Source organism: Malania oleifera, chromosome 3 (assembly GCF_029873635.1).
Source record: "Malania oleifera isolate guangnan ecotype guangnan chromosome 3, ASM2987363v1, whole genome shotgun sequence".
In the NCBI taxonomy this organism is placed as follows: domain Eukaryota; kingdom Viridiplantae; phylum Streptophyta; class Magnoliopsida; order Santalales; family Ximeniaceae; genus Malania; species Malania oleifera.
The window spans coordinates 111,429,074-111,454,988 of record NC_080419.1 but is presented as its reverse complement, the minus strand read 5'-3'; the positions used below and the strand labels follow the sequence as shown (position 1 = coordinate 111,454,988).

Below are 25,915 nucleotides of genomic sequence, written 5' to 3'. Positions count from 1 at the left end.
TGTGTGTGAGCCCCCGTGCTGCGGAGAGGATGGATGTTGGGAGAGATGGAGGATAACGATGGACAGGGGGAGCGTCAGAGAAGCAGGGAAAGAGAGCTCTTTTTTTTTTTTTTGTGTTTCCTGTGCCCCCCCTTCAGCCGTGTGAGTCCCCTTGCTTTTATAAAAAATTTCAAAACCCTAATTGCTTAAAGTATGTGCCGCCCTACCCTCATTTGCATGGGCTTTTAATTTGCAATGGCCCATGGAATTAAATGTTCAATAGCTTAGAGGCCCGGTGAACTTTAATTCCCAAAAACAAACGGATCCGGACTTGATTTAATAAAATGACTCAATAAAATATTTAATTTGAAAGACTCAATTTAAAAATTAAAAGATTCGATTTAAAAATTGAAAGACTCAATCCAAAAATTAAAAGACTCAAACTTAGAAATCAAACTAGCCTAGACTTATATTAAAACATGGCCGAAAACCCTTTTTTTTTGTTTTGTTTTTAAAACATCCGAGACTCGAAATTAGGGACTCAAAAATAACCGGGCTCAACTAAAACACTCAAACTCAATGTAAAAAGAATCCGGGATTCTTTTAAAATGCATCGGAACTCAATCGGATCCTCCCATTCCCGGGAACACAAAGTCAACTTTTTAGTATGCCGGGTCTTCCCAGAACGGCCTAGTTAAAATTGGGGTGTCTACAGCTGCCCCTCTTTGTAGGCTTTATTGTTTCAATGTATCAGTAAGAACTCTCCTACGTTATTTGTAACAACAAGCCTGCAAAGATAAAAGACACCTATTTTAACCAGGTCGAACAACTGCCTAGAGCTTTCAGATCAACCAGATGTAGTTTGCTTTTGCCAACTAGGGATGAGAAAATTTAAACTGAACAAGATGGGAATGTGGCGCAATTCTCTAGGAAGTTAGTGGATAGAATCTTTGAAAAATGGTTACTCCACTGGGGATGATCAATCAAGTGCAAGATCCTGAGTATTCAGGTGTAGGGACCTGAGTCTTTGAAAAGTGGTTACTCCATTGGGAAACGATCAGTCGGGTGTAAAATCTCTTTGAAATCTGTCGTACATTTTCTCCACAAGGACGTTCTTTGGATTGCATTCTTAATGTTTTAAAATCTCTTTGAAATTTAAATGAATAAGCATGCAATCAGATAATTCAATCTCAATGGGAATATGGATGGAATGCACAAACTTGCTTGTCTTTGCTTGATTTTCTGTGCTTGTTAAATTGGAGACAAATTTTACCAGTACGTTGACATTAATATAACTTTGCTAGCTTAGAGAATCATATCAATGGGCAAAACTCTTTTTTTTCTTTTGCCCCATTGAATAAACCCCTAAAATCAACTCATGGCTCCAAGTTTTTTGTAGACTCTCGAGATCCTACACTCGAGCAATCATCAGACTCTCAGAATCCTACAACTGAGAAGTCCTCGAGATCCTACACTCGAGCAATCCACAGACTCTCAGAATCCTACATCTGAGAAATCCTCGAGATCCTACACTCGAGCAATCCACAGATTCTTAGAATCCTACATTTGAGAAATCCTCGAGATCCTATACTCAAGCAACCAGCATAATCTCAGAATCCTACATCTGAGAAATCCTCGAGATCCTACACTCGAGCAATTTGTAGACTCTCGGAATCCTACATTTGAGAAATCCTCGAGATCCTACACTCGAGCAACCAGCATAATCTCAGAATCCTACATCTGAGAAATCCTCGAGATCCTACACTCAAATAACCAGCATAATCTCAGAATCCTACATCTGAGAAATCTTCGAGATCCTACCCTCGAACAACCAGCAAAATCTCAGAATCCTACATCTGAGAAATCCTCGAGATCCTACACTCGAGCAACCAGCAGAATCTCAGAATCTTACATCTGAGAAGTCCTCGAGATCCTACACTCGAGGAATCAACAGTGACTCGGGATCTTACACCTGAGTAGTCGAACATCCAAAGGATCTCGGGATCTTACACCTGATTGATCATTCCCCAATGGAGCAACCATTTTTCAAAGACTCAGGTCCCTACACCTGAATACTCAAGATCTTACACCCGATTGATCGTTTCCCAATGGAGTAACCATTTTTCAAAGACTTAGGTCCTTACACCTGAATACTCAGGATCGTACACTTGATTGATCATCCCCAATGGAGTAACCATTTTTCAGAGATTCTATCCACTAACTTCCTAGAGAATTGCGCCACATTCTCATCTTGTTCAGTTTAAATTTTCTCATCCCTAGTTGGCAAAAGCAAACTGCATTTGGTTGATCTGAAAGCTTTAGGCAGTTGTTCGACCTGGTTAAAGTAGGTGTCTTTTATCTTTGCAGGCTTGTTGTTACAAATAATGTAAGAGAGTTCTTACTGTTACAGTGAAATAACAAAGCTTACAAAGAGGGGCAGCTGTAGACACCCCAATTTTAACAAGGCCGTTCTGAGAAGACCCGGCATACTAAAAAGTTGACTTTGTGTTCCCGGGAATGGGAGGATCCGATTGAGTCCCGGTGTATTTCAAAAGAATCCCGGATTGTTTTTACATTGAGTTTGAGTGTTTTAGTTGAGCCCGGTTATTTTTGAGTCCCTAATTTCGAGTCCCGGATGTTTTAAAAACAAAACAAAAAAAGGGGTTTCCGGTCATGTTAAAATATAAGTCTAGGCTAGTTTGATTTTTAAGTTTTGAGTCTTTTAATTTTTGGATTGAGTCGTTCAATTTTTAAATGAGTCTTTCAATTTTTAAATCGAATTTTTAATTTTTAAATTGAGTCTTTCAAATTAAATGTTTTATTGAGTCATTTTATTAAATCAAGTCCGAATCCGTTTGTTTTCGGGAATTAAAGTTCACCGGGCCTCTCAGTTATTGAACATTTAATTCCATGGGCCATTGTAAATTAAAAACCCATGCGAATGAGGGTAGGGCGGCACATACTTTAAGCAATTAGGGTTTTGAAATTTTTTATAAAAGCAAGGGGACTCGCATGGCTGAAGGGGGGGCGCAGGAAACACAAAAAAAAAAAAAGAGCTCTCTTTCCCTGCTTCTCTGACGCTCCCCCTATCCATCGTTATCCTCCATTTCTCCCAACATCCATCCTCTTCGCAGCACGGGGGCGCACACACAGCCAAAGAAAAGAGAAAAGAAAAAAAAAACTTTCTCCGGGGGCTTCTTCTTCTTCTTTTTCTTCTTCTTCCATCCTAACTCTCCCATCTCCCAGCTTTATGCAACTCCAATCACACGGCCGCTCCTTTCCTCACTCTCCCCCTTTTCCATCGCCTCTCTCATCCTCCCGTCACTCTCTCCACACAGCCCCCGGTAGCCACCATAGGACTCCACGACTCGAGCCAAGCAACAGCCCCCATTCTCTGCCTCCTCTGCTCCAGTCAGTCCACACCGAACCGAGTCCACGGCCAGCCACCACCAGAGCAACTAGCAGCCACGACCATGAGCAACTACTAGCAGCCACCCGCCGCCTCCTTCCTGGCTTCACTCGCCGCTCTTCTCTCCGCCACCATTGGCGGCTCCTCTAAGCCTCCCTGCCTCTTCCGCATCTCAACCGGATGTTCTCTTCTCTGTCTCCGCGTGCCATCGCCACTCCGCCCTTTTAGACATCCCCTGATGCTGCTAGGAGTCAGGACGAGGTGGCCGAAAGCAGGGAATAGCAGTCTCGCACTACAGAAGTGGAGTCGTCGGCGTCTGCGCATTCAACTAGATGAAGCCAATCGAGCGGCGATTTCTTATCCGATCAATGCGAAATTTTACGAGGTCGTTTCTGACCCTTTCGTATTAATTGTCACCGTTCAAATTATTCTTTTGAGTTTTACCACTTCGTTTTAATTTCCTGCACAGCCGTATCACCGCTACAGCAGTGGAGTCGTCGGCGTCTGTGCATTCAACTAGATGAAGCCAATCGAACGGCAATTTCTTATCCAATCAGTGTGAAATTTTACCAGTCGTCTCACCGCCGCAGCAGTGGACTCGTCGGCGTTTGCGCATTCAATTAGATGAAGCCAATCGAACGGCAATTTCTTATCTGATCAGTGCGGAATTTTACCAGGTCGTTTCTGACCCTTTCGTCTTAATTGTCACCATTCAGATTATTATTTTGAGTTTTACGACTTCTCTTTAATTTCTTGCACAGCGGTCTCACCGCCGCAGCAGTGGAGTCGTCGGCGTCTGCGCATTCAACTAGATGAAGCCAATCGAGCGACGATTTCTTATCTGATCGATCTGAAGCCTTACCCGGTTGTTTCTGACTCTCCCTTATTAATATTTGCCAGTTGGATTAATTTTTTTGAGCTTCGTAATTTTGTCTTCATTTCTTGTTCACGCACTGCCAACACATACCCTGCACACACCAAACATGTACTGTATATTATTATTGTTTATATTTATTATAATATGGTCAAGTTTTTATATTACTATTATATATCATTAATAGGACTTTTAAAGTGCTTATGTTAGTGAGTTAAACTTGTTTTAGTCATGGTATCATGTTTATATTTATCTTGAATTTTGGGTTTTATTTGTTATGATATTTTATTATTTATTACTCACTACTATTATATTGTTATGTCATTATGTAGTGTATTAGTATGGTATTGTTATGATATTATATACTACTATTATAGTGTAGCGTCACAATAATAATATGATATTAATAATATAGGGCTATTATTATAGTGATATGTTTTTATTACTATTACTATTTTTATTATCTTTTATTATTAATAATATTAAATATCCTTAGTATTTTTGTTTCTTGGGTATATTTATATTTTGTATTATGTATTACAATATTTATTTTTATTATTTTATGGTATTATTTATTTTCGTGTGTGTATTATTCCTATGATTTTAATGCTAGGGTATGAGCTTTCGGGTTTCACGTATTTTTAGTTCTGAGGGAATATATATAGTCCCTATATTTTTGTATGATTCACTTATTTATTTATTATTTTATTTATTTATTTATATTGCATATATATTTGTAAATCTACTAATAGAGGAGTAATGTGAAAGGCTTTTTTTTAAATTAACTTAGGGATAATTCCAAATTAGTTAGGTACCGTTTGTAAGAACGGGCGCGTAGGGGGTGCTCGTACCTTCCTCTCGCGTAACCGAACTCTCAACCCTAGCTCTGGTAACGTAGACCCACTCTACCCTTAACGGGGTAGTAATCATGTGTTATAACCACACTAAAAGGTTAGTGGCGACTCCAATATTCCTATTTTTCTTGAAAATATTAAAACACATTTTTATTTCGCCGCCCGGGGCACACGCGCTCCCGGGACATCGCGACAGCAAGGATGTACATACACAGGTATTTCACTGGCTCCTTGCCCGATGTCAATGTGATGAGAGTGGACAGCTGCCGTAGGTCATCAGGTATATAGCGAACTGTGGTATGGCATGCAATTCAAGCTCAACAGCCAACACTTCAAATTTGTCGATCAAGCCGTATCCTATGCTAGGTATGTATAGATGGATTTCATCTTTATGAGGGACAAAGGAAAAGAAAATGGTGTGATCATGGGAAGTGAAAATTGAAGTGTCATCTTGACTCCCCCAAAGCCTGTGGTAGCCTCTTGACAAAAGCCCACGATAATATGCTATGAATGTAGAGAGAAGGATCATGCATCTCTACTTACATATAGCGGAAGAGAAGTCTGAGTCAAGGGGGACAAATTACATCTATGAATCTTTGGACCCTACTAGCAGTGAGGAAGAGGATTCTGATTGTGTACAGCCTCTACAGTCACAAGTGCATGTAACACTGTTCTTCACTGAGGCAAAAGAAAGTTGGGACTGAGACTTATCTCTGTGGGAAAACCGTGTATAATTAGTTAGCTATTTTAGGATACTCTTTTAATAACAGATTGTATCCTTAGAATTAGGCCTATACAACTAAGTTTCCTATTTTGTTAGGGTGTCCCATAAATCATGGGATTTGATTTATTAATTTACTTTTTAGGAATGCTAGGATTGTTGTATATATTCACATGTAATGTTCAGATCAATACATAACTCTTTTCAATTTTCGACATGGTATCAGAGCCAAATTAGGCTCCTTAGGGTTTTAATTTTTTTTTAGCTTGCATCACTGATATTTCCTACCTTCATTGCTGGTTTCTTCCCGTCTTTGTAGGCCTCTGTTCTACTCTATTTTTTGAGCTCGTGCACCTCTGTTTCTGCCAAACAGGGCTTGTTTTGTCAAAGCCTTAAAAACTTTTGTTTGCCTTCATTGCCAATTTTTATCTTCTGTGGTTTTCACTTTGCCCAGTCGTCATCATCATTTTTGCTTCCGGATGACATCATCATTGATTAGCTGATTGTTCAAGCCTTCAAGATGTCAGAAATTGTGGAGACTACTACGACAACCCAATCAGAAGAGGTAATCCGACCCCAACAAGCAGGAGAATTGCAGAATATTCATGCCTCCTACAGGTTAGATGGAAAGAACTACCTTAAGTGATCTCAACTCATTCGCACAGTGTTGAAAGCAAGGGAAAGATTAGCCATCTCACGGGTACAGGTCCTAAACTAGGGGATCCTAAGTTTGAAGCATGGGATGAAGAAGACTCTTTGATCATGGCGTGGTTGTGGAATTCCATGATTCCAGAAATAAGTGACACATGCATGTTTTTGGCTACTGCAAAGGACATCTGGGATGCGATTCAGCAAACCTATTCCAAAGCTAATGATGCGGCACAAGTGTACGAGGTCAAGGTAAAAACTATGGCTGCAAAACAAGGGAATAAAACAGTCACTGAATATGCAAATCAACTGAAATCCTTGTGGCAAGAATTGGATCACTACCGGGTGATAAAAACAAAATGCTCCGATGATGCAGCGGTTCTAAAGGCCTTTATTGAACAAGATAGGGTGTATGATTTTCTGGTTGGACTTAATCCAGAATTTGATCAAGTGAGGATACAAATTCTTGGGAAGCCGGAGCTTCCAAGTTTTAAAGAAGTAGTGGCTATAATCCGAAGTGAAGAAAGTAGAAGAGGGTTGATGCTTGAACCTCAAATCACTGATAGTTTGGCTATGGTGGCTAGTGGTAACAATAAATCAGCCACAAACATGGAGAGAGGAGCAACACTTAAAGTAGAAAAAGGTGGCCAGCTGAAAACCCAAAATCTTGACGGATTATGGTGCACTTACTGCAAGAAGTCTCGTCACACCCGTGAAAAATGCTGGAAACTTCATGGAAAGCCTCTAAGATGAGAATGGGCCAAAAAGGAGGACAACCATGGAACAATGGACAAGTCCACATTGCTGTAGGACCACAAGGTGAATCGACATCGCAGGCATAGTAGTTAGAGGCGTGAGGCGAGCCGAGGCGCAAAGGGTCTTTGAAGCCAAGGCGTGAGGCGCAAGGCGAAGGCGCGCGCCTCATGAAGGTGAGGCGCACAATTATTAAAATGGTGTAAAATGTCTATTTGGGGTAATTGATATATGAACATATGAATATCTAGTAATATTAGAATTTAAAATGCCAAAAAATTCAATTACAAAATTGAAAATTTAGTCCAAAAGCATCAAAATTCAACATAGTTCATCATCAAAAGAAAAGAGTACAAATCAAAAAATAGTAGCTAAATTTCAATAAAAAAAAATAAATATTATGTATTAATTATAATTTATAAACTCACATTAATTAAACTAAATATTACAAATTAAAAAATAGTAGCTAAATTTTAGTAAAAAGAATAAATATTAGGTATTAGTTATAATTTATAAACTTGTATTAATTAAACTAAATATTTAATTAGTAATTACATATAAAGAAGAAGAGGAAAAAAAGTAGCCAAATTTCAATAAAAAGAATAAATATTATGTATTAGTTATAATTTATAAACTTACATTAATTAAACTAAATATTACAAATTTAAAAACAGTAGGTAAATTTCAGTAAAAAAAATAAATATTATGTATTAGTTATAATTTATTAGCTTAGATTAATTAAAGAAAATATTTAATTTATAAGCTTACATATAAAGAAGAAGAAAAAGAGAAGCAGCAGGCAGCACGCAACAGTCAGCAGTATGCAGGCAGCAGGAAGAAGAAGAAGAAGAGAAGCAGAAGGCAGCAGGCAGCAGGAAGAAGAAGAAGAAGAACTCGCGAGGGCTCCTGCTGGTTGGAAACGAAGTCGCGAAGGGTCGTGCTTCTTCAAAATGTCGAAGACGAACTCACGATCCTGGTTCGAAGCTCGAAGACGAAGTAGCGAAGGCTTCCGGCTGGTTCGAAGGCTCGCAGACAAGCTCACGTTGTTGGTTTGAAGGATCGCGAAGGCTCCTGCTGGTTCGAATCTGCAAAACGAACTCACGAAGGGCTTCGAAGGGTCGAGAGGGGCTAGGGGCTATGTTCGTTCGAGTCCAAGGAGGGCTACGGGTCTGGCTGTGGCTATTTCTCTACTTTAAATGACTAAAAATTCACAAGGCGCGACTCACTGCGCCTGTCGCACCAGTGCGCCTCGTCTCACCTAGCGTCGCCTCTTGCAGGTCGCCTCGCCTCACCTGGTTTGAGGCGCAAGCCTCTTCGCTTCACTGCGCCTTGCGCCTAGGCGCGCCCTTTTAACTACTATGATCGCAGGAGTTGAGTAGTTTCAACCAAGAAGAGATTGAGAGGCTAAGATCACTTATTAACAGTCTTGGAAAACCTGAAGGATCTCCAGGAATCCAGGTACTTGTTCTTTGGCATATTCAGGTGAGCTTCCATCTTCTATTGGATTAAATGTCTCGGATAAAACATTTACCAACTCCTAGGTCATGGACTCAGGAGCAACCGATCATATGACCCATTTATCCAATATTTTTTCAACCTATACTCCATGCCCAAGCAGTAGGAAAATAGCCACAGCAGATGGATCATTGACCACTGTAGCTGGTTTTGGGCATGTGAAAATAAGACCATCAGTAACTTTGAAAAATTTCCTTCATGTTCCTAAATTGTTCACTCAAGATTTATGTTGTAATGTGATTTTTGACAGTAGTAATTGTATATTTCATGACAAGGATTCAGGGAAGATGATTGGACGTGCTAGGGAAAGGAATAGCCTTTACTATCTTGAAACACCAAGTCAGTTGCACATGACCAAGGATAGATTATCTTCTTCCTTTATGTCAGAGTTTGTCTTATCCAATAAAGAAAAAATTTTACTTCATCATTGTCAACTTGGACATCCATTGTTTAGGGTTATTAAAGTAATGTTTCCTTCCTTGTTTAAGGATTTAGATGTTGAAAACTTTCAGTGTGAGGTATGTGAACTTGCTAAACACAAGCGTGTACCTTTTCCAATTAGTTACAAAAAAAGCTCAATTCCTTTCTATCTTATTCACAGTGATATTTGGGGTCCATCTACTGTTTCTAATGTTTTTGGGGCAAGACGGTTTGTTTCTTTCATTGATGATTGCACTCGTGTTACCTGGATTTTCCTGCATAAACATAAGTCTGATGTTAGTATTGTGTTCCCAAATTTCTATTCCATGATCAAAAACCAATTTGGGGTCGATATCAAAAGGTTTAGGTCAGATAATGCCAGGGACTATTTCAATCAAATTCTTACCCCATATTTTCAGACAGAAGGAATAGTACATGAGTCATCTTGTGTCAATACCCCACAACAAAACGGGGTAGCAGAGAGGAAAAATGGCCATCTCCTTGAAAAAACTAGAGCTTTGTTGTTTCAAAAAAAATGTGTCTTAAGGTTTTTTGGGGGGAAGCAATTTGATAGCCACTCATATGATAAATCGTTTGCCTTGTAGAGTCTTGGGTTTCAAGAGTCCCATGGACATACTGTCCACATTGTACCTAGACCTAACCACTACAAACAACCTTGTTTCTAGGATTTTTAGGTGTGTCATTTGTCCATGTTCATAGTCACAATAGGGGAAAATTAGATCCAAGGGCTCTAAAATGTGTCTTTGTGGGCTATTCTTCGACTCAAAAAGGATATAAGTGTTACCACCCTTCGTCAAAGAAATTCTATGTCTCGGTGGATGTTACGTTCAATGAACAAGAGTCTTATTTCACTAATCCTTATCTTTAGGGGGAGAATTCAACTAGGGAAGATAAGGAAAATTTTTTGCTTGATTTGCCATCAATTCCTATGTCTAAAACCTCGAACCCTATACCTGTACCTCCTTGTTCATCTTGTTCCAACCATGTACCTGAGAGTTCTTCTGAACTTGTGCCTGAAACACCAAATGAACCCAAAGAAAAGACCGATTATGCTCCTAGAAATACCATATTTGGCAAGGTGTTCACAAGAAGGAAGATGGTTGTTCCTGAACCAATGCAAGTCCAAGAGTCCAACTCAGATCGTTTGAATGAGGTAACAATTGTTAACCATCCATTGCAAGATGAAACTGAATCTCATGTTGATAATGATGACCAGGACCTTCCAATTGCCATTAGGAAAGGAACTCGAAAATGCACAAAGCGACCATTGTACCCTCTTGCACATTTTTTTTCGTTTAAGAATTTTTCACCATCCCATAGAGCCTTTCTTGTAAGCCTAAATGCCATCACCATTCCTACCACATTATCTGAGGCTTTGTCCAATGGAAAATGGAGACAAGCTATGAATATGGAGATGGAGGCGTTGAAAAAGAACAAGACTTGGGAGTTGGTGAAGTTACCGGCAGGACAGAAACCGGTGGGGTGTAAGTGGGTATATACAATGAAGTATAGGGCAGATGGGTCGATTGAGAGATGCAAGGCGCGGTTGGTAGCCATGGGGTATAATCAAACCTATGGGATTGATTATTTAGACACCTTTGCTCCTGTTGCAAAGATGAACATGGTTAGAGTATTATTATCACTAGCAGCTAATTATGGTTGGGAGTTGCAACAATTTGATGTCAAGAATGCTTTCTTACATGGGGAACTAGAGGGAGAGATTTATATGCAAGTTCCATCGGGATATGAGAAGAATTTGGCTACTCACACTGTGTGTAAATTGAAAAAGGCACTGTATGACCTTAAGCAATCACCACAAGCATGGTTTGGGAGATTTGCAAGAGTTATGTTGGCTATGGGATACAAACAAAGTCAAAGGGATCACACATTGTTCATTAAACACTCTCCTTCAGGGGGAGTTACAGTCCTTCTAGTGTATGTTGATGACATAATAGTGACAGGAGATGATGCTAAGGAGAAACAGGTTTTGAGTCAATATTTGGCTAAAGAGTTTGAGATTAAAGTGTTAGGGAGATTGAAGTATTTTCTCGGGATTGAGGTTGCTCACTCTAGGCAGGGAATTTTTATCTCTCAATAGAAGTATGTCATAGATCTTCTCAAGGAAACTGGCAAGACAGGATGCAAACTAGCAAGTACTCCCATGGATTCTAATCTTAGACTTGGAAAAGCTGAGGAGGATGTCGCAATAGACAGAGAAATGTATCAACACCTGGTAGGAAGACTCATTTATTTGTCTTACACACGACCAAATTTAGCATATGCAGTGTGTGTGATTAGTTAGTTTATGCATAGCCTTAAGGAAGTTCATTTACAAGCAACCCATAGAGTACTACGGTATCTTAAGGGAACACTAGGGAAAGGTATCATGTTCAACAGAAATGGAGGATTGGTACTTGAGGCATACACTAATGCTGATTATGCTAGATCAATTGTTGATAGAAAATCAGCATCAGGATATTACACCTTTCTCGGTGGGAATCTTGTGACGTAGAGTAGTAAAAAAACAAAGTGTGGTAGCTCGGTCGAGTGCAGAGGTTGAATTCCGGGCAATGGCTCAAGGTGTGTGTGAACTACTTTGGCTAAAGATCATCCTTGAAGATTTGAAGATTAAGTGGGATGGCCCTATGAGACTTTATTGTGACAACAAATCTGCAATCAGCATAGCTCATAACCCAATACAACATGACCGAACAAAGCACATTGAAGTTGACAAACACTTTATCAAAGAAAAGTTGGAGAGTGGATTGATTTGTACACCTTACGTGCTATACATGGTCAACTTGCTGATGTCCTTACCGAAGGGTTGAGTAGCTCTGTTTTCCAAACTGTTGTTTCCAAGCTGGGAATGGAGAATACCTATTCACCAGCTTGAGGGGGAGTGTGGGAAAACCGTGTATAATTAGTTAGCTATTTTAGGATATTCTTTTAATAACAAATTGTATCCTTAGAATTAGGCCTATATAGCTAAGTTTCCTATTCTGTTAGGGTGTCCCATAAATCATGGGATTTCCTATTCTGTTTGGGTGTCCCATAAATCATGGGATTTGATTTATTAATTTACTTTTTAGGAATGCTAGGATTATTGTATATATTCACATGTAATGTTCAGATCAATACATAACTCTTTTCAATTTTCGACAATCTCCAAAACTGAATGAGCTTTCTAGTAATACAATATTTGTTGAGCATGAGGGAGTCCAACAGCTAGTAACCATCGTCGTTAACAATGGAGCAAAGATTAATTTGAAATCCGTATACGTCATTCATCAAAATTACATGTTCTCAAGACCCATGCAGTGCAGTTTCCAGATTTTGAGCAGGTTTTAGAGACAGCTTGTTCTCTTTTATGGATATCAAGCTACAGTGCTGCATTTGCGAGTGTCTCAATGTTGACATAATGTTTGAAGACCTTGGCAGTTTTATCACATGATCTATGTTCAAACACTATCAATGTCAACGTTGGTCTGAACCATTGTGAGTTACGATCTCAATTGTTACCCAACATGTTGATGGCGTTTGAAGATGTCAGGCCATCTTGGACTTATTCCCTTCTTCAAGTCTACTCTATTAATTAGCCTTTGAGGTTGGTGGTTGATGGCGAGAGTGTTCATCTAGGAGACTTGGACCAACCTAGAGGCCTTATGTGTATCATTTGAAAGAAAGATTAATATTTTGATTTAATTTTGTGTTTTGATTGTGAGTGAATTTTGTGAATTTGATTTTGATTTTATTTCTTATTTATTATGACTTTATTTTGGCAGTAAATGTTCCAAATTATGAAAGTTCGTATATTAGAGTTGAGGAAACTAATTTCTTATATTTAGTCCATTGTAAGCCTTTGGAGTCGGGCGGGATTATTGAAAATTTGAAATGAACTTGGGTTTGTGTTTAGGGTTTGGTAACCTGGAATGTGTGTGTTTCATGAGTGTGTCAATAGTAAATGAGTAGGTCACATGAAATAATCAAGGGTGGCACACATGTTGCATGCATCATATAATGCATGGCAAGCTTTTTTAGCACATGCATTTGTTCACAACAGTTCTTATGCATTTCCAATAGTTATCAAGGCTCAAGCCTGTAATTCCTGTATTCACAAATCAATTTACAATCCAACAAAATGGATGCAGCGTACAATCCAACAGAATGGATACCTTGCTTGCTCAAGCTAATAATCATGATACTATTTGCACAAAACATTATTTCTTAATGTTTTTTTTATCATTAGAATCCCTTTGTATGGTCAACAAGACCCATTAAAGGGGCTGTCATTAAGTTTTTTTTACCACCTTTTTTTTTTCATCTACGGGAAAGTGATATTTTGCGTTGAAAAGCAAAATAAAATAATTCCTTTGTTCAATTCATTGATGATCAATAGCATATCATGGAAGTCCCCTTGTTGTCAGACTTATTGCTCTGTTTTTGTCAAACTAGATGTTATACCTTGAGAAGAGAAAATTGTGTTTCCTAGGTGTTAAGTCGCCACTTGACCTAAAAGCATAAGCTGACGAGTTGCGGATATATATAAAGCCTTGACACCCTATGCTAATGTAACCTGTTTTACATGGGGGAATAACACAAGAATGTATCCAACTTGGGATTATTTGGCAAATAAAAGATAAAAATGAGCAACGAAAATTGAACCAAGGACCAACTGGCAACGTGTTGCAACCATGGCTCTGTTACCATGTTAAGTGACACCTCTAACCTAAAGGTTTAAGCTTTTGGGTCCTAGAGCAACATCGTAGCCTCAAAATTAGGGAGGGTGTGACTCAATTTCAACACTTTGCATTAATTGTTGCAGGTCTCAAAGCTGCTAGAGCTAGTTATGCACCTATGCTATGTAGATTACCAATCTAACTGGGATTCTTCGGGCCAGATAGAATGGCAAGATGACTAATCATGTCTTGGGCAAGTATAATCAGCCATACTTTATTTTTCTGAAGGAGAGAATTTCTCAAGCTCAACAAATGAACTATTGGAATTTGGGCATTGATTGCAATTTTTATACCTTTTTTTTTTCGCAAAATAGACCAATCAAATCCCAGATAGACATGTATATATGACATGTTGTTTTTTTTTATTAGTTGTATATCCGAAATGTTGAGTCAAGGAACCATTAGGTAAAAGGAGATAGAAAACCCATTTTGAACGGTTCTATAGGGAATGACCTTTTATCTATGCTCTTTTTTGAGATCAACTTCAAGAATGCCTGACACATGTAGCAAACATATATGAAGATGAAGATGTTTTCTTCTGGAAGGTTAAACTCCCTTCTCTGTTCTCACCATTCATCAAAATAGATTAGAAGGAGATAGAGACAGGCCAAATTTAACTTTATTCAATTAGGCAGAACAACTACTTGATATGAAGACTTTCAATGAGAAAATATCTAACAATCCATTCATAGCCCTCACATGGATGTTTTTTATCAGCATATTCACATAGTTGCTTTATTTATTCCAATGATGCAGACAATGTTAGGAGCAATGAGAATGCAATTGGCTCTTCATCTCAAGATGGAGCTACCTTAGGGTCCATTTGGATCAAAGGGTTTTGCTGGAGGAAAAGAAAGTAAAATAAAATAAGAAGGAAATCTATTTTCCTTTGTGTGTTTTCTCTATGTATCAAATACTATTTAATATGAAAATTTATTGTAAATTTGTAATGTGATTAAAAATTAAGAAAAATAAAATGTTAATAATGTGTAAGATCAAATTTTTGTTTAATAATTTACCATGTATTTTATTTTCTTTCTCAGCCTCAAAAAATGAATTGTTTAATATTTTCCTTTAATTTTCCTAATGTTTTCTAAGTTTCAAATGTGGGGCGTAAGGGCTTTCACAACTTCTTAGGGCCCCCAAAAAAGCTCATCAGAGGACTTGGGTCTTGATTTTGTAAATGACATTGCTTAGGCATTGAGGGTCAAAGTTCTTAATCAACTCCAAATGAAGTTTCCTTTTTTCCTTCACGAGGCTCACATGCATGCTTGTATCTATTTATCTATTTATGTAATTTGCTTCATTACCGTGAACGTCTTAAATTAATTAGTTATCCAAAAAAAAGAGATGAAGTTTCCTTTGTTTTCTTGATGAGGCTCTCACATGCATGCTTGTATGTGTTTATGTATTTATGTAATTTGCTTCATTATTCTGAAAGTCTTAAATTAGTTAATTATCCAAAAGCCTTTTGTCTTTCTGTTTGACATTCATTTGCAGGACCAATGAGTTGTTTGATAAAATTGGGTGTAAATTAGTTAACCCTCTTGGTCAGACTTTGAGGGTTGTTAGCCTCCTATAAATTATAAGCATAAAAAGAAGAGTGGAGAAGGAATTGCAAAAGCTGGCCTCCTTGTTCAATTATGGAGGCGGGAAAGGTAAGAGAGGTAGGGCTAGAAAAGTTTCTAGATGAAAATGTTTAGTTGTATGTTACAGGTTTTTGGAGCTTGAGGGAACACTGCAAGATTAAGGAGATTATTGATAAATTTTCCCCTGATTTAGTCATGTTACTAGAGTCTAAGCTTGAGCAAGTGGACGGGCTTCTTGTTAGGAGTCTTTGGAATCTAGGTTCAAGGATTGGGTTATTGGGCTTTTCTTTTGGTTCCTTGGATGGTTTGGGAGGCTAGGATCGCTTGCAAACCAGATGATTTGATTGGATCCTTCTCAGTGTCTGTTCTTTTAGATGTTAAGGGAAAAGGACAGCGGTGGCTTGCTTCGGTTTATGGCTCCAATTGTCCTCTGCTAAGGGGTCTTTTTCAGGATGAGCTTGTTGCATTCTATGGTTCGTGTTATCCTAACTTGGGAGTGATTTTAATGTCTTTAGATCTACTAATGTAAAAACGGAGGCTCTAAGATCACTCTTGGCATGAAGCCTTTGGTTCCTTCATTAGGGATTGCGGCTTGAGGATTCTTCCTCTTGCTAATGCTCATCTCACTGGGTTTGTGGGTGGCAATGGGATAGCGGCTACTAGGATTGATAGATTGCTCTTTTCTATGATTAGGAGGACAGTTTTCCTAACCTTTCTCAAGATGTGCTTCCTAGAGTGATTTATGAATGCTGCCTTTTAGAGCTTGAATCTAGTCCTACAAGTGGGGTTTAACTTCATTTCATTTTGAAAATATGTGGACACACCATGACTTTTGGGGGTTGGCTACGAAGTGGTGGGAAGAGTGTAATGTGGAAGATTGGGAAGGTTTTTGTTTTATAAGATGGCTGAATTTTTTGAAAGATAAACTTGGAACTTGGAGTCTGGAGGTTCTTGGTGATGTGCGCTCTAGGGGAAAAAAAATTTACAAGTTAGATTGGTTAGTTGAGGAGGGGCCTCTCTTAGAAGAATTAGTGAATGGAAGGGTCCAGCTGTCTAATGAATTTGAGTAGGTCCTTTTAAGGGAGGAGGTCAATTGGTGGCAAGAGTTGGAGTGAATTGGGTTAGGGAAGGAGACTATAACACAAAATTCTTCCATCAGGTGGCAAGTGAGAGGAGGAGGGGAAATTTTATTTTAAGAATTGAATTATGAGAGGGGCATGATCACTAGCGATCTTGGCTATATTGCTAGTATGTATGGTCAATGAATAATGACTATTATGTGAATTGGTTTATTGAGGAGGATGGAACCAAGGCTATGATCAAAGGGTTGGATTGGTGCCATATTCCCTCTAAGAAAGCAAGGTGGGTTGAGAGGCCTTTTGATGAGCAAGAGATAAGAGGTGTTGTGTTTGATTTATATAGAGAAAGAGTTCCTAGGCCAGATGGCTTCACTTTTCTTTCTTCCAGGATGGTTAGAATTTTCTCAAGGACGATCTTTCAATTTTTTTCTGAGTTTTTTCACAATGGGATTGTGGATAGGAGAAATAATTCTACTTTTATTACCTTGATCCCCAAATAGGGCATTACTACTAGTCAATGATTTCAGGCCAATCAGTCCCATGATTAGCAAGTATGAGATCTTGGCCAAAGTGTTATCTAGCAGATGGGGCAGTGTCTTGGTGCGTTCATTGGTGATAGACATATTATAGATGCTGTTTTGATAGATAATGAGGTTGTTGAAGACGCCATCAGAAGAAGAAAAGGAGTTTGGTTTGAAATTGGATTTTGACCGTGTGTGTTGGGGTTTCTTCGATGGAGTTATGGATATAAAAAGTTTTGGAGCTAGATGGAGGAAATGGGTTATGGGGTGCTTCTCGTTTTTGGCCTTGTTTTTTCTAATGAATAGGGAGGATAAACGCTAGTTTAAAGCCTGTAAGGCAAGGAGATCCTTAAGGGTTTAAGGTGGGCCATGGGAACTTAACCACTGATAGAGGTTTGCTGAGGTCGCTATTCTTTTTCTTTTAGAGGATATGGGTAGGTTTTCCAATTTGTTAACCATTCTCTAACTTTTTCAAAGTGTCTGGTGTTAATGGGTTTTGAGATCAACTGGATCAACTTGAATCCTTTCACTATGCTGGTTGTTTGTGATGTTATGAGTTGGCTATTCACATAGGCCTTCTTTTAGGTGGTAACCTTACGGCAGATTCCTTTTGGGATCTAGTTTTTGAGAGAGTTGCCAAGAGGTAGGATGGGTGGACAAGTGGTTTTTTTTTTCTTTTGGGGGTCGCATCACTCCTATTCATGTTTGTCCATCTTCCATGCCCTTGTATTACCGTTCTATTTTCAAATTTCTGAATGACTAATAGGCTAGAGAAAACTGATGAGGGATTTTTTGTGGATGGGACTAGGTGACTGCAATAAAGACCATCTTGTTAGTTGGGCGACTGTGCATAAGTCCAAAATGGAGGGAGGTTTGGGTCTCAGTAACTTGGTGTCCAAAATCATCTTTGGTGGGGTAGTGGCTTTGGACCTTTGGTGCTTCCCTTTAGAACCTAACCCTCTTTGGCATAAGGTTATCCATGGTAAATTTGGACATGTCTTTATGACTCATTGCACACCAAAATTGGGGTAAACGTTACCCATTCAAGTCCTTGGAAATTTGTGTCCCTTATTTTCCATTTGTTTATACCTGATGTTCGACTCAGTGTTGGTTGGTAATGGGGAAAGAATCTGATTCTGGGAGGATCACTGGATTGGGGAGTCTTCTTTGGTTTGCACATATCCTCATCTATTTCATTTATCTTCTCCTAGTGAATTTCCCATCTCTGCATTCATCCACATGCAATGGAATGGCCATTCTTGGAATTTTTGTTTTGTGAGAAACCTCAATGAGAAAGAGGCTAACGAGCTCACCCTTTTGGTCAATGTGCTTCATTCTTTCTAGTTCGAGTCACAGAGTGATAAAAGAGTTTGGGGTTTCTTCTGGGTTTTTTCTTTTAATTCTATCTTTTCTCATTGGATTCATGCCCCTGTTACTCCTTTTGCCCTTACTCTTTCATTTGGAAAGCCAGAGTTCCCTCCAAGGTTGAGGCCTTTTTGTGGATTGCAGTCTTGGGAAAATAATGCCAATGATTTGCTTTGAAAACGTAGGCCTTCCAAAAGCTCTTTCACCTGATCTGTGTGTCCTTTGCTTCAAGAGTGTTAGAGTGGAGAGACTTGCTCTCACTTGTTCTGATATTGTCACTTCTCTTGGTCCTTTTGGAACAAGATGTTTTTAAGTTTTGGAGAAAATTGGGTTTTGTCCTTCCTCCTTGGAGGCATTTTGCTCTTCAACTATTAAGGGGTTTGTAAGGGGAAGAAGAGAAAGGCTTTGTTGGAGTGTTTGATTATGGCTATCTTTTGATGTATTTGGTTAGAGAGAAACGCTAGAAATTTTAGGAATTTGGACAACCCTCTTAACTTGCTTTGGATTAGAATGGTGTTCCTTGCATTGCACTGGGTTTTGCAAATGGCTTCTTTTGTCATCTTGCTCAGGCAGATTTACAGTGGGACTGGGCACTTTGCTTGAGTAGATCTGTTTTTGTAACCTTTGCCTTCTGGAGCTCTTATTTTTTTCTTCTATTCTATTGTTTAAGGCGGATATCTTATCCTCCATTTTTCTTCCTTTTTCTTGTCCTATTTTTCTCCACCCTCTCTAATAAATTTCTTTGTTTATCATTTTTTTGGGGGGATTTTAAAGTAACGTGGGGTAGTTCGTGGCATGCTTGTTCATCTAGTTCAAGAAGTGTCAAAGTATAAGCTTTTGATGTCTTTTTTGTGAAATGATGAGCTAGAATGGTTCTGATTTCTGAAGTGTGGACACATAAATGTTGATATTCCTAGTTTTAATATTTTTCCCTGTTTTATAAGTGGGTTCTTAAGAGTTAATTTAGTAGAGTTTTGAATTCTAGTGGCAAGTTAGGTCATCTGGGTTAAATGATGTAAATTTTATAGATTTTAGAATCCAATTCGTGAAATAATGGACTTGATGTGTGTTTAAGTATGAAAACAAATTATTTGATTATCCTAGATTTTCAAATAACTTGTAAGGAAGAGCAAGCAAATTATTGTTAATGACACTAGAAGAAGTAAGAGCAGACCTAAGAAATAACTTGGAATGAGATGGTGAGAAAAGATTTAATAGCTCTTGAGTTAATCAAAGAAAATGCCTTTGATCCTGTGAATTGGCAGAAAATGATTCATATAGTCGACCCCACTTAGTGGGACTTAAGGCTTGTTGTTGTTTTAAAAACAAAAATTATTTTGTATATATTATTAGTACACTTGCGTTATGTGTGTGATTTTCTTGAATGCAAAAGATGAACATGTAAACTGTGTAATTGTTTAATTTGTTTTACGTTTGCCTGATTTCTTCGTTAGGTTGATTTGGCAGCTCAACATCTTTCAAATATTATTAGAAAATGGAAAGGAATAACTTGGGAAAGTCGAGGAGGCATGGTGAGCAGTTGTTTCTTTCTTTGATTAGAAATGGAAAAGATATCAAGTCTTTTGCTACAAATGTTCATACAAGATAACATGCAGCGAGTGCTAATTTTGAATTGATGGCATTATTCCCAACATTGAGATGTTCTAGAAGATTCATTCTGGAACAAAAATATTTTGTATCATTGAATTTCCAGAAGGCAGTTATGGAACTCTGGGAAACTTCAGTTTGTACACCTTGAAGGACTTTGTTTCTGAAATGGACCTAACATGGTTCTTTGCTGGCTTTGAAATTCATCAATCATTTAAAAACTATTCCCTTCATTTTGAATTCATGTCTTTTGCCAATGACATTTCACCATGCATTTTTTACCCAACAATCTTAAATATACAACAAAATTTGCATTTGATTGAAATGCAGGTTGCTGTACGAATAGAAGCCTTGCTGGGTTTTGGCAGGTCCCTGTTTAGTCCGCACCTACTTCATCAGGTATTTGTTTTTTTCTTGTATCTTCTCTTGTAGAAAGTAATCATGTTCAAGAAACTGCCAATGCCGGGCCTATATACATGCTAGATAGTGAACCTGCCATAAATGGCTCCTGCTTTGGTGATGAAATATCCAAAACTATGTACTTGATTCAATGATCTTAATCGGATGATAATGATGGTTTGTTGATGGGCTGATAAAATCACATCTGGTTTTAAGAAGCAGGGCCATGCATGATTCCTTTCTCAATGCTGAAGCATTATTTTAAATTGCCTAAAATTGCTTATTTGCAATACAGGTGTCACCCACTGATCCAATTGAGAGTATCATGTTGCCATTTGAAGAAGCTCGGCCACTACCAGCTACCTTAGACCTGAGGAAAGTGGTGATGCATTTCTTTAGGGATTCAGTGGTGCCTGTTATAGATGATTGGGGCAGCTGTGTTGGAGTTGTATACCGTGAAGACTGCAATGAGGTACTTCATTTTTTCAGCTACTTATTCTCAAAAAGGCTAAGCCAGTATTATTTGGCAGACGTCCTTCAGTCTTTCACAATTCAGTATCTTAAAAGTCATCCTTTCCAGACCATCTATGAGTCTTTATATATAGATACTAGCGAAGATCCCGTGCTACGCATGGGGGATTATGCACTGGATAGATTTTCAAGAAAAACATTGTCTTGCATTTTATGCTATGAAATGAAAAAATCCACATTACCCCCAACCAATTAATTATCAATTAATTAATACCTAAAATCTTGATTATTCCAATGGTTGGGATACCAAGTTGAACATTAAAAATGTACCCTATACCTACTCATTATGCTCCACCACATGTAACCTTAGTTTTGATAAAACTACTCATCCTATCATAAACCCACAATGCATGAGAGTTCCAAATTATATGTTTTTTTGGTTAAGTTCATCATTCTTATTTCATACTTTAAAGACTCATTTTATCTCATGATCCAAATGCTCAATTGAGTTTGAATTTTCTAAAAAAATTGAAATTCTAATAATATATGGCTTCAGCATGCTGAAATTTTGACAGCACCTTCATTATTTTTTAGGCATTCCAAAATCTATTGAACCTGAGAATTTCAATTTTAAAGTTCAAATAATTTCATATGAACATTCAATATAATATCCCAATACTAAAAAAAAAAAAATACAAAGTAAACTGCGTCTAATATATATGGAATATGAGAAATAAAATGGTGAAATGAAAAAAATTGTAAAACTATATCCAATCTTGAAGAAGCGTTTTATCATGGGGAACATAATGCACTAGAATGATTTTACATTTTTTAAAATTTCCCAAATGAACGATGAGCTGCTCTTCTGCAACCAAATATTTACTTGTAATAATCCAAATGGACATCTGAGGAAAAAAGTTTGCTTGATAGAAAATTCATGGCTGTGCATATGTTTTCATGGGCATGCGTATTGGCTGGAGTCACTTATGGCAGCTTCCTTTCACATGCAAATACACAATTCAGAAGAAGACGCACTGTGTCTGTCTATTTAAAACTGCCCCCGTATTTAATTTATTTGCTGCTTTGTAATAAGAGATGTTTGTCAGAAGTAATTTAAGTAAAACCAATCAGTCCCACTGTAGTGAATACTCCAAGTTTGTGCTGAGCTGAAACCTATTCCATTCCTGTTCCCTTCTCCCTCTCATGCAAGCAGGGCTGAAGAGCAGGCTCCAATAATATAAAAATTCCGAAGAAATCAGTAAGAACGACTCTTGATATTTCAAAGCTCTTTTAGAAAGTTCTGAACAGTTCATAGAACTAATAATCATTCATTTCACACATGCATCATGTCTACCACGTCATTTCAGCTTATTAGATTTTGGTTTCATGCTTTTTTCTAAGAAAATTTTCAATTATAGATCTCAATTTATGTGATGACTATTGGAAAAACCAGGTTACCATGGTTGTAAAATATTTCCAAAAACATCTGTGGGAGTCAGATTTGTGTGAGATCCTGAATTTGAGCTGGGACATCGTTCATATTTTTTGAATTGAAATTGAGGAAATAAAGGCAATGATTTTTATTGATTTTCCTGAAACTAGGCTAAACTATTCAGTATTTACCAGGAAATCTTTGCAGAATAATTAGAAAATTACAAGATTCCTCTAGATTGCGCTGAAAGTTGGGACTTTAGACAAATTTGGATTCAAATATAACTCACTGAAATCTAATTAATTGTTTGAAAACAAATTTAAATCATGAATCAAGTCCTTGGTGTATTTAGAGGATAAGTGTACAGATGATGTGAACACTGTATATGAGCTTCCTCTTGGATCCATGAAATAATTGATTGCTTGCATGAGGTTCAATTGTCACTATTATTACAACCTGGTTAGTCTTTTTTTGGCTTGTAGTTTGTCTGTGCATGCATTTCAATTATAATACCATGTTCATATCAAATATCAATGAAAGATGTGGTCTTGAGATTGATAGATATGGCCTTTTCCTGCTTTTTGATCAGATATGGTCTTTTCTCCTAGATCAATGGATATTGCTGGGAAATCTTGTACACTTGGATTATTCTATGAATTTCGTGTTAAACAGCCCGTCCTCTGTGTGTGTGTGTGTTGTAAAGGCTTGTTGGTGGTGGTGGTGGTGGTGGTTGCAAGCCCATTTGCTGCACATTTTCACTTTTCATAGTTACTTCAACAAATATAATCAATTGTGATGCATTTTGATGTTGCTTTTTGTTGTTTTACATTTTGTGCAGTTGAATGCTCCACTTGCCACAATGATGAGAAGTCCACCTCCTTGTGTCTCAGCCTCCACGTCCATTGGCCATGTGGTTGATCTAATTTTGGAGAAAAGATATAAAATGGTTATTGTCGTAAAACACAGCAATTTTTATGCCATTTCTTGCAGTTCCAGTTTGAGGGCTGTTGGAGTTTTTACGTCTGAACAGTTGTTTAAACTTGCCAAGCCTGTGCAAAAGTTTTCTGCCCATGAAAGATAATATAAAATGTGAAATTAGAAATGTTTTGTATCATTTACACCTTCCTATAAATTACATTTTGCTCTAGTGTGTTATAGAGGAATTATGTCCTGGATGAAGCCCAAACATAAGGCCTCAGGGTGCATAAAGCTTCCAGCCTCCCATGACATATTATTAGGGTTCTAGAAGTAAATGATGTATGCTTGAATAATTTTTCTACATTCTTCTTTATACTTTGTGCCAAGCTCAAGTATGCCGAGCATAACTATTACTGATGCTAGTTTCTAAATCTTTTTTGACTATTTTAAAGCGTAGTGACTAGATGCTTTAGTTCGGAGAATAGCCCATGTGTGGAAATGTCTGGAAATCCTTATGCTTAGAAATAGGATGTCATTTTCATGAAAAATTTGGATCACCGACTGAAATTAGGAATAGCTTCCAAGAGGGGGTGAATTGGATTTTAAAACTTTCTTTTAATTCCTTTTGAGAATTCTTAACCTTTTTTAATTCTTTAACCAATTCTTTAACTTGTTTGTTTAATTTATTAATTACACAATAACTGACATTCTTTTAAACAATCAAATAATTAAACATTCAATCTTCAACCACATTATTAAAACCAATCAATCACAATTTTAAAAAATAATAGCCAAATCAAGAATGAGATACAACACTTTGAATAATGTAAGAATTTGAACCAAGTCCTCTTGTGAATGATAATTTTATACTTGCTTATATCAATTTGCAGCTCTGTAGTGAATTTTCTTCTTCAATATGATGTTAAATATAAAATTCAATCACTCTTTCCAAATATTTAGAATTCAAATAAATTTTCAGTTAATTTATCTTTAGGTGTTTAATCAAGTAACGTACTTCCATATGGCTTCCGCAAAGAATGGTTTAATCAACGTACTCCCTTTTCGATTTTCGCAACCTAAATCAAAATTGAACTTTAAGTTTGTTTGATTTCCAAATTTACGTAGTATATATGATTTTAAATTTAAACCATCCACGCAACTAAAATATGTACTAAAAATAAGGAGTAGAGGAAAGAAAGAGTGAGGCGGAGATTTTTATAAGGTTTGACTTATACTCAGCCTACGTCCTCGTTTTTAGCAAACCACCAAAGGATTCACTAAACATATTCCTTTAATGGGCGGAACAATACATTTACAATACTCCTTGGTTAAGGCTAGAGTCCGCCTTCTCCAAACAATATCCCCTTGTCCGGTCACTCCTTAATTAGGCTAGAACTCGCCTCTCTAAACGATGTACCCTCGCTTTGTCACTCCTTAACTAGGTTAGAGCCTGCCTCTTTAAGCAATATCCCCTTACTTAATCAACGATTCAAATAGTCTTTGGATTTGTCAATCTACAAGATAAAAATCAAATAGATGTGTATAAAGAACTTGCTCCTTAAAGAGCTGATTAGTACAACAATTACAGTACAACTAATATACTTCAAAGTAAATTCAGAATATGAAATTCAGAATTGAAGCTCTAGAATTGTATCACCGTAGAGTTCTTTCAATAGATGAAAGAATTAGCAATTGAAGCCTTAGATTGGTGAGAAGATTTGCAAGACTTCAGTATATTTCGTGCAGGATGTGAGTAATAGAGCACTTTCAGAATTTTAGAAGGCTTGAGAGAGTATAATTGTTGAATTTGATTTCTTGATCTCTCTTGGTGTTTAAAAACAATGTATCTTGAGGTATTTATAGAGGTGGAAAACCTCTTTGCTTGTTCCCCAAGAATGCTTAGCGTTGTTTCCAAATAATAAAATTATTTGAGCTTCCAATAATTTGAATTTCAAAAATTATATCCGTTGGAAAATTTAAAAATGCCGCAAGCTAGACGACTGTGAAGTCCTAGCAGTCGTCTGTCCATATGTTATAGCTATAAAAAAACATAGATAGAGAGGTGGCAGTTGTCTATCCCTTGATTGGCAGTCGTCTGTCACCAGAATAATGTAGTTATAATACAACTCAGTAGGGTGGTAGTCGTCTGTCCATATGGTGACAGTCGTCTGTCCATGAACAATTCAAATTTTTCAATATACACCGAGGGTAGACAGTCGTCTGGCAGAACACTCACAGACTTCTCACTTGACATTGGCAATCATTTGTCAGAATCGTGATAGTCATCTATTAGGCTTCTGTCTTCAGTTTACGCTTTACTAAATTTACCAGTCTTCTGTCCATTAACAAACAATCGTTTGTCAACTGACTTTTTTGCATTTCAACCATATTTTTAAATTCTTTCTTCTTTGCTCAATTAATCTTGGAATATGAACTTGTTTGACTTTGATATATTTGTTCTAAGTTTTACATTAAGGTCTCTAAGTCTCTTTGCCTAATGAGCTTCAAAATGAAAACTTCATATTTGAATAAACTTAGAAGTACTTACAAAGACTTGGACCTAAGCTGTTTTGACATTTTCTTGGCTTTAAGGTCTTTTGATC

The 25,915-nt window shown here is 37.5% G+C and overlaps 1 protein-coding gene across 1 annotated transcript in view; it reads left to right on the top strand.

Moving 5' to 3' along the window:
• LOC131152299 (pentatricopeptide repeat-containing protein At5g10690) overlaps positions 1–23,750 on the top strand; it is a 38,307-nt gene extending 14,557 nt beyond the window's left edge. The window contains exons 9-12 of the mRNA XM_058104116.1: positions 19,939–20,016; positions 20,423–20,491; positions 20,787–20,963; positions 23,233–23,750. Of these exons, the coding sequence (XP_057960099.1) occupies positions 19,939–20,016; positions 20,423–20,491; positions 20,787–20,963; positions 23,233–23,475 (567 nt within the window). The 3' untranslated portion in view covers positions 23,476–23,750. The remainder of the gene's footprint in view (positions 1–19,938; positions 20,017–20,422; positions 20,492–20,786; positions 20,964–23,232) is intronic.
• Positions 23,751–25,915: the final 2,165 nt, after the last annotated feature.